The sequence below is a fragment of the Cololabis saira genome, chromosome 19 (assembly GCF_033807715.1).
Source record: "Cololabis saira isolate AMF1-May2022 chromosome 19, fColSai1.1, whole genome shotgun sequence".
Taxonomy (NCBI): Eukaryota; Metazoa; Chordata; class Actinopteri; order Beloniformes; family Belonidae; genus Cololabis; species Cololabis saira.
The window spans coordinates 13407160-13416343 of NC_084605.1; the positions used below are offsets into that span (position 1 = coordinate 13407160).

Below are 9184 nucleotides of genomic sequence, written 5' to 3' on the forward strand. Positions count from 1 at the left end.
ATGGGTGTCCTTAGTGGGCTGTGTAGCTCCAGGTCCTCCTGGGCTGCTTTCCTAAAGGTTAACCGTGACAGTGGAGTACAAAAACATCTGTTTAACAACATGCCTCTAACCTAATTGCGCCAATGAAACCTCTCTTCTGTCTGATCTGATGATGTGAACTATTTACTGGGAGTTTGGTTAGCGTCTGTTTGACGTTAGTTCTTGTGGGAAAGGCTGTTCACACCAAGCAACGCATAAGAAGTTCCAGACTGCAGAGAAGAGGGAATATGCGGGGGGAAAAAAAGAAATAATCAGGCATTTGGGAACAGTTAGGCAAGAGTTCCTTAAGAATTGGCCATGCTGTTACAAAAATAAAGATGGGTAGGGTAGAGACAGTTTGCTGCATTCATATGAACATTTATATATTGTCATATGTAAATCAGTGGGTTTCTTAGTATTTGTTTTCCGCACAGTGCAGATGTTGTAGAAACGGATGGTCCTCATTAATGTAGGAGGCGATGCTGTGACTGGGGCCAGCCTGATAGCTCAGCAAGCATGCGTCCACTGGCTTTGTTATTGCATACTTGAGCTCCAGCAGCAGGCTACACCCAACCCCAGACATTAATAACACCACCCTGCGTCACGGACGCTCACTATTCAAATGTCAGGGAGGCCATCAGGGTAATTGTAATTGTGTCTCTGTTTAAGGCATTCAAGTTAACAAAAGTTAATCTTGACTTTACCTTTTTCATCTTTAAAATTAGCAGACTTAAATTTAGTTTTTTTTATACTGGTGGATGCAGTCTGTTTCTGCCTGAGTTGCTCTTCCTCTTTCTCTGTGCATGGGACCCAGACCCCTGCCAGAGAGTTGTGTTTTTTGGCGGACAGCAAAGGAATGACGTCGACAGGCGTGGCAATAACAATGAGAACACTGAATCCAGACTTGGGGAGTAAAAAAATAAATAAATAATTGAAATAAAACAAAAATGCAGGACCTGTCAATAAAAATATAGAATATGTTTACTGACAACCCTCACACCTGAGGCGGTTGAGTTGAAAGTGACTTGAAGTGAAACAAAGAGAGCCACAGGCAGCGGGGTTTCCTGTGAGTCGGACAGTGCGCAGAGATGTGAGCAGTACAGTACATAGGAAATGACTCATAGGAGTTGGAACTGTTTAGCGTGGGTGTGTGCGCTCTTAAAACAAGGCGCAGACTCCTCCGTATGACTCACTCTGATGCTCGCTTTTCCATGCTGAAAACCAGCACGGATTGTTAATCAGATGAACTTTCGGGAATTGTGTAGCTGACAGCAAGCAGCTTTTCACACGCAGGCACCATGGCTTCCACCGCTTTTTGCGCACTGTGCGGACTTGTTGTAGCGACCGTAGCCACTTTCCACGGTGTGAGCGCACAGAAGAGTGAGTAAAAACATTTTTTTTTTCCCTTGTATTTTGTCCTTTCCATTTTATTGCAACTTTTATTTTTTTTTTTTTTGGTGTGTAACACTTAAAGAAAACTCCAGCACTTGTGCTATCCTGAACGGTGTTCATACATTGCTTTGTTTTCCACGGACGTGGGTCAGACTGCAGGTCTGCTCTCCCTCTAATGGAGCCAGATAGCGGCTCTGCTTACAGAGCCGCTTCCTTTACCATCTGCATTTCTCACCGGTTCCGCATTCCGATCGGCTTATTTCACCCCATCCAACCGAGAAGGACAGGCCACATGGAAAGAGCGCACAGCCTGTGTCCATTTTACACAAAGACGCATTTTCAGCCTCTCTTTAAAAAAAAAAAAAAAAGAAAAGAAAAGAAAAAGAGAATGCCTGTGTTTCCACAGTTCTCTGAAATTTGGATTTAATCCCAGAGGGAAATACTACTCTCAGATTGCACTGGGATCCTAACATCTTGATTTATGTAACAGATTAGAGCTATTTCCTTTTGCATTAAAATCACCAAGGGGTATTTTAAACAAATTTTAAACAAAACAAATTTAATCTCAGGTCTATTTGTTTTAAAGCCTTTTGTACATCTGGATATCAGCTGTTGGTACACCCACCTTCTTCCAGTGCATGACAAAATACAACACCCCCACACTTAAACATGCCAGGTCTTTTAGTCATGAAAGAGGGCTTCAAACTTGTTCTTGATCCTCAGATTGTACAACTGCACATGATGAGCTACCAGAAACACCTTCTGCAATAAAAATGCTCCTCATTGATGTTTAAAAATGTGTTGTCTTTTGGGAGAAGAAAAAAAACATGAATGAAACTCTGGTTATCAGTTTCAGATTATTGTTTGATAAGATCAACAAAAGGTTTCTCTCAGGTTTGGGTTTGAACAGGGGTCAAGCAGCAGTCATGCTTTAGTTACTCCCTTTAGTTACTTTTTGACCTCCTGCGGTCCACTTCGATGATGTACTGCTGAAATCATCGGGAGAACCACTTAGAAGAGCTATGACACATTTTCACTGCAGGCACGGCAGTAAAATGACTCAATCCAGCTCCTGCTGTGTCTCTGGAGGACAAGGAGGCTCCGAGGGCCCGAGCATGTGGCTGTGATAAAGGCAGAGAACAAGAGGTCCAAATACCTCAAACATGACTTTTTGAGCAGGTGGCTTTTGGCTGCAGCTGGTTTAACGATGACCCATACTGAGAGGATAACAGTGTTTACTCATAGGGTTCTGGGTTTAAGGTTCACATTTCTTATGAATGAGAAAAGTCGAGTAGATCTAAAACTATTCCAAAGTAAGGTTAAACTCTTATTTTGGTTGATTTGTTCCACCATAACACTTTTGTTAGATTGTAAGGTTGAAAACGTATTTTCAATCATGGCTATGCGATTTCACAAAGTGAAAAAAACCAGGGGGACCTCCAGGTTTGCATCATTACTTAAAAAAATTAAATAAAAAAAACAGCAAAAGCACACAAACAAAAAATGTGATCAATTTCTCTGAAGACAGAGGACATAACATGCTTTATTTATATATTTGCGCTTTACTCCTATAGGTTTCGGCTTTAGGGAAATTGTGTAAAATGAAGAAGGTGGGGGGGAGAAACTTTATGCAAGATTACCAGGGATGAAACCTGCATACTGAAGGTGTTTTCTTTGATTTTCCTTGTGTGTTGCCCAAAAATCCCAAATTCCCAGTCGTCCCTGAAAGCAGCTGTGCCTATTTAAACCCCAACTGTGTTCAAGCTTCTAGTTTCTATGTTGACTTCCTGTTAAATGTTCTTTAAAACCAAATGTTTAAAACAACAATGACACAACTGCTGAGCGTAAGATGAGGGAACCCTAATGACATCACGATGACATCATGAGGGTTATTTTCTGAAAATTTGGAGAGCGGTTTAGCTTGTCTTGCAGATATTGACCCTACCTTTAATCACAGGCTGATTGCTAAAGAGACAACTGGTTTAAAGCTCTTCATTATCATTAGCCAGGATTTGACATAACTATTCTATACATTTTAGCAAAATTTTTAGAAAAGTTAGTTATGATATTATGAAGAGTTTCTCACCAAGGTAGAAATGTACAGCTTATTCTCCAGACAGAGATGCTGAAGAAGAAGATGCAACATGCACCAGTGATTAAATATGCCTATCAAATGCCAAAAAGTATGTAAAGCAAGATGAGGGTAAATTCAGGAAGATTTATGATAGAACGCTGAGACATTTGAACCTCTCTCTTATCATGTGTGTCCACAGGAGAGTTATATGATCTCTGTAAGACATGAACCCAGAACTGTTTCTGCCCGACTCAGTCATATTTGTCTATATTACAGTCTATATAGACTATATAATGTCTATATTCCGTAATTATATATATTTTTTTACGTTTTTTTTTTTAACAATGTGAGTTTCCCCATTGAGGGGGAAATCAAGGGTTATCTTATCTTATCTTATCTTATCTTATAGATATACCAATCTTTCCACATCTCCCAAGGCTGACAAAAAGTCTTTTGGAGCATTTCAATATTTCCATCCACTTTCTGAATTCACTATTTGACTGTCTGATGCAACTTTATATTATCATGATAATATTGTGATAGATTGTTTTATTAAAATGACAACAACTGAAATGAACCTCCAAACTCCAAACTGGAGCCTTTTGTTTCATAATTTGTTTTTGAATTAACTGTATTATTTCATTTCATATATAAACAATATTTAATATGAATTCAAGGTTTAAAAAAAATTGGACAGCTTTTTTTTTTCTTTTTTTTAAAGAGAGATTTGGATTCAGGGCTTTTAGAGTAAGACTTGTGCTCTGAAGCACCCGATTTAAATTCCTCTCCCACCACTACATGTCACTGCTGCACAGCTCCACGCACATTACCAATCACTGAAAAAGGCTTTCAGGCAGCTTTTGTTTCAGCACATTGACTATTTTTTGTTTTTATTGTAAATCCAATTGCTCTATTTATCTGCAGCTGGGTCGAGTCTGGTGCAATTTCCAGTTCTATCTTTCTCTGACTTTGTTTGGAAAAGTCGGTTTGCCAAAACTGTGGTCTCGGTTTTAGTCAGGTCTGACTAAAACTAAACTATCCAAATGAGTGTGTGGGAAACTGTGGCTGCTTCAAAGAAAACAAGGCAGTGAAGTGAACATTATGCCATCAATCTGAGGAGCTGGTATTTCTCTCAGTGATGAAATTTACTACAACAGATTACTTGCTTTTGGGCTCGGAGTGGTTCCTTGTTTTCATTTTAAGATGAGAAATAGGCTGCCTATGCAAATACCCTCCTGGCACTGAAAAGGAAAAAGGATTATTATCATTTTATCCATCAAATATCACTTGACTTCTTCCTGGTTACAGTACCTGTGTCTGTTATGTGTGCTCTTGTGTCATTCATTGTATTAGACTCACACTGTGTGCTAAAAGGTCTTCTGCAGAGGTGGTAATGCCTGCTATTTCATGCATGACCAGAGAGCAGCACATTCGTACCTCTTAACTAAGAAACGACTCACTGCTGGCACACTGAAACACTCTCCACACTCAGTTAGCTGCTGGCGTTACTGCCTCACATCTTCATTCAAGCCTTTCTTCCCCATCTTGAGCAGCTTTAATTGTTCAGCTGTCTTACTGCCAAACACTGAGATTAAGCTTTCCATTGAGTCCACAGATGTAGACGTGTTCTGTCTTCCTAGCCGGCGTAGTCATCTCTTCTCTGGAAGTCACACATGTACTCAGCACAGCAGCAAAACAATTCGAAGGAAGGGGTTTGTTAAAACACATCCTGCCCTCTACGTATGAGCTGATGGTTTATACACACGAAGTGACTAATTCTCTGCAACAGCAGAGTCACTCGGAGGAATTTCCCACTTTCATTTTATAGGAAGAGTTTATCTCATGTCATAGGGAGGTCACTTCTATGGTATTTCATAGTTTGTCTTGCACCATCAGTTTGTAGTTTCGCTGACGGTTTCACTTCAGGCAGAAAGACTTTCTGAGGGTTTTTAAAAGCCACAGAAACCTAAACATCCGCACAATGTCATGTTTTCTTGCAGTCTTCAATGCAACATCTCTGCCACCTTCACTGAAATGGACATACTGTTGTACCTTTTCCACTCAGTATCACTGCTGTGTACACTGTGACTAATATTAAATGCACAATAACTAAACTGAAGCATCTTCTGTGTGTGCAGGTCAGTGTGGCATCTCAGAGTTTTGGAACTCAGACCTGCATGTTTGTGTGCCGTGCGCATCCTGCAAGCAATACCCAAAGACTCCGTCATGCAACACATGTGAGAACAATTATTTTGTGGTTCACCTTCTTCCAGTTTATGTCTCTTGCATAACTGTCATTTTGCTTAATTTCTAGAAAATAAACCCTCTTATATGAAAAAAAGGGATAATGGATCAATTTCTACAACCCAGTTAGATATTTAGAAGATTCTTGAGCTCTTCTGAGTCTTGGTGTCTTATTTGACAGGTAAATATGTGGAGGAAACACCTGATGTGTGGAAACTGGCGGCTATCACCAGTTTCTCAGTGCTGGCTGTCGTGCTGGTCGGTGCGGCGCTGATCATCGGGGTCATGGTGCATCGACGTAAATCACACAAACGGCCTCTACGTGGTAAGTTTCACAAAGTTTCCCTTCTTGGGTAACAGACATATTTTACTTCCTGCTTTATTTTGTCGTCTTTTGGTTTGGTTGAAAAGAATTTCAACATCACCTATAAACATGCAAGGCAGCAACATTTGTAAACATGAATTCTCAGATAGAATTTAAGTTAATCCTTTTTTGTCCTGCAAACAAGTCTAACAAGGATGAAAAAGACTACTCTCGGATTAAGCCATTCTGTAAAAATTGTTTAGTGTCTCTGGTATTAAGCAGGTTTTGTTTAACACTCGGCACACCACCAGAACCGTTGTCTGTTCACTTGTACTACAGAAGCAGGTGTAAACAGTAGGAATGGGCGATATTTTACCGTTCACGATATACAGTCAAAAAAATTCTCCACGGTAAGAATTTGTCATCTCGCGCTAAAAACGATAAATTCCCGTTGATGATGGAAGGAAGGAAGAAATGAGCCAGAAAGAAAGAAAGAAAGAAAGAAAGAAAGAAAGAAAGAAATGAGCCAGAAAGAAAGAAATAGAAATGAGCCAGAAAGAAAGAAAGAAATGAGCCAGAAAGAAAGAAAGAAATGAGCCAGAAAGAAAGAAAGAAAGAAAGAAAGAAAGAAAGAAAGAAAGAAAGAAAGAAAGAAAGAAAGAAAGAAAGAAAGAAAGAAAGAAAGAAAGAAAGAAAGAAAGAAAGAAAGAAAGAAAGAAAGAAAGAAAGAAAGAAAGAGAAATGAGCCAGAAAGAAAGAAAGAAAGAAATAGAAATGAGCCAGAAAGAAAGAAAGAAAGAAATGAGCCAGAAAGAAAGAAAGAAAGAAAGAAAGAAAGAAATGAGCCTGAAAGAAAGAAAGAAAAAGGATACATTCCTTTTTGCAGTTTTAGCGTCATTTTTATCGTTATCGGGATAAATGCCAGAAATTATCGTGATACATTTTTTAGTCCATACCGCCCATCCCTAGTAAAACAGTTATGTTGCTGATGGCTCTCATTTAGCTCGGTGCTCTCAGGGTCTTGGCTTTGTGTACTTGAATAATACAACCATCTATAATGGCGCCGGGGACACCTGTGCTCATAATTTTGTCTTGATTTATTACAGAACCCATTGAAGAGACGGCGGGGCCACTTTATCAAGCTTAAACACCTGAGTAGGTATCTTTTCACTTTGTCACAACAGCAGCAAGTGTGTAGACTAATATATGAACCTGAACAAGGTTTCTGATTTTTAATTTAATTACATTTTTTAAAAGAGAGTGAGGTGGATTGTTCTGAATGCAGTAAAACAAACAACAAATGTTATCTGATTAAAAGAATAAAAAATGAAAAACAAGAAAATCAAATCTGACTTCACATGTTTGAATCTCCACAGCCTCATCTTCCTCTGGAAACTGATGTGACGGGAGCCAGGAGCCACGTGGAGGAACCTCTGGACGATGAACTGTATACCTTGACCATAGGGTGTACCTTGGCCAGATTGGACGACTTTAATTTATTAGACTGTTAGGTGTAGGGATATGCTCAGTTCTCAAGCTCAATGTAGGTCCACTGGTGACCACAGGACAAAGAGCAGTGGTCACACCTTTTGTAGCAATATTAACAACATTATAGATACTCGTGGTCTCCTCTTCAGGATTTGTGCCTTTTTTATATCCAGTTTAATTTCAGATTGTGATCTGAAGAGCCTTTGTGGGTTTCCAGATGTCTGATTCTGATACTACAGTCCGTGCTCATGTGCTGTGCTGTTTCCCAGCAGGACTCCGGTGAATGTAACACGGCTACGGCAGCAGTTTGATGGTGTCTATCTGCTGGTTGTGTAACCCAACAGCAGCCTCGAAGAGTACATGTAAAACATACTGTTTGGCACATCAAGGCCATTTGAATGTAGCTACTTTGAAATGAAATATCTTCTTCGTCCCTGCCAGTACGTCCATGTACCTGTTCTTTTAGCAGCCTGATGCAGCGATAAAAGCTGTCGATTTGAGGGAACAAACTGTACTCATGCACTGTTACTGCGTCTCCTGAGACCAACACAGATCCTGTAATTTCAGGTCGTTCCATTAGTGTCACGTTTGTTTTAATGTTGCTTTGTTTTAGAAGAGGTGAGGTTCTGCCGATTACAGCCCCAGAATTCACATCACTATCCCACTGCTTGTAGGGTGGGATGCTGGAAACACTAGACACAAGATTTTAAACTGCTAACATGTGGGAATGCTGGGAGGAATGTTCTGTTAGTGTGGAAAATGACCTACGGTGTTTTTGTTGGAGCTTCACCACCGCAGCTCTAGCTGACCTTGACCTGTAAAATCCTTTCAGATCAGCAACGAGGAGAAAAAAAGAAAAAACATGTTTGAAATTGTATGTAATTCTATAGCAACCGGGAGCAGCAACAACCATGTTGGACAGGATTGTTGTCGTTTTCCACTTTTTTTTTTTTTTTGAAAAATATATTTTCTATGAATCATCAAGCAGTAAATGGTTTTTTTAAAACCCTCGTGATACTTTGTCATCGACAATGTTTCAGGTCTTTTATTGATCTGTCTGCTTGTGGGTTTGCTGTCTGGAAACAATATGAGGGAATCATTTCACATACAGATCCTGTTTTTTTTTTTAAAAAGATGTTTATATTATTTATTTTTTAGTGTCTTGCAGTGTTGCAATGCATCACCTGTGACGATACAAGCACATTTTTAAAGGGACTTTAGTGAAGATTCGTGTGAAGCTTCCACCAGGCCAGCCATCAATGTTAACATTTTCTGCATCCTTTTTCCTGCTTTCTTTTTATTTCATATACTGTACATGCACTGGCTTATTTTACTTTCTTCAAACTTATAAACTGCTTTGTGTAGCAAATGTATTTTCACAATAAAACTGACAACTTTCATCAGTTTTCCAAGTGTTATCAATACAGAAAAACTATATTCTTCTAATCTTATCATCTATGCCAATGCTTTTCCCCTTTAATACACAGATACGGTCTGACTCATCTGGATTAAACTCTGATTTCCAGGGAGGGCAGTAACAAAACAGACACAGAGGAAACTGTATTAGAGGAAATGACAAGAGTGGGAGGGGTATCAGAGCCATTTCAGACCAGTTTCTCTTATGTGTTCAAATGTTTTCTGCATTACACCATGAAAATATTACG

General features: G+C 39.5%; 1 protein-coding gene across 1 annotated transcript; it reads left to right on the forward strand.

The window, feature by feature from the left end:
• Positions 1-351: 351 nt before the first annotated feature.
• si:rp71-1c10.7 (tumor necrosis factor receptor superfamily member 12A) lies at positions 352-8920 on the forward strand. Its single transcript, XM_061708779.1, has 5 exons — positions 352-1398; positions 5623-5721; positions 5910-6053; positions 7139-7187; positions 7409-8920. Exons 1-4 carry the CDS (start codon positions 1317-1319, stop codon positions 7177-7179), a joined length of 366 nt encoding a protein of 121 aa, XP_061564763.1. The 5' UTR covers positions 352-1316; the 3' UTR covers positions 7180-7187; positions 7409-8920.
• The last annotated feature ends 264 nt before the right edge of the window (positions 8921-9184 follow it).

What these genes read in the sequence shown, in the direction of transcription:
- si:rp71-1c10.7 (XM_061708779.1), top strand. Translation starts at nt 1,317, where the DNA reads ATGGCTTCCACCGCTTTTTGCGCACTGTGCGGACTTGTTGTAGCGACC. An exon ending in GACTCCGTCATGCAACACAT is followed by an intron (nt 5,722 to 5,909) that starts GTGAGAACAATT and finishes CTTATTTGACAG; the next exon opens with GTAAATATGTGGAGGAAACA. An exon ending in ACACAAACGGCCTCTACGTG is followed by an intron (nt 6,054 to 7,138) that starts GTAAGTTTCACA and finishes GATTTATTACAG; the next exon opens with AACCCATTGAAGAGACGGCG.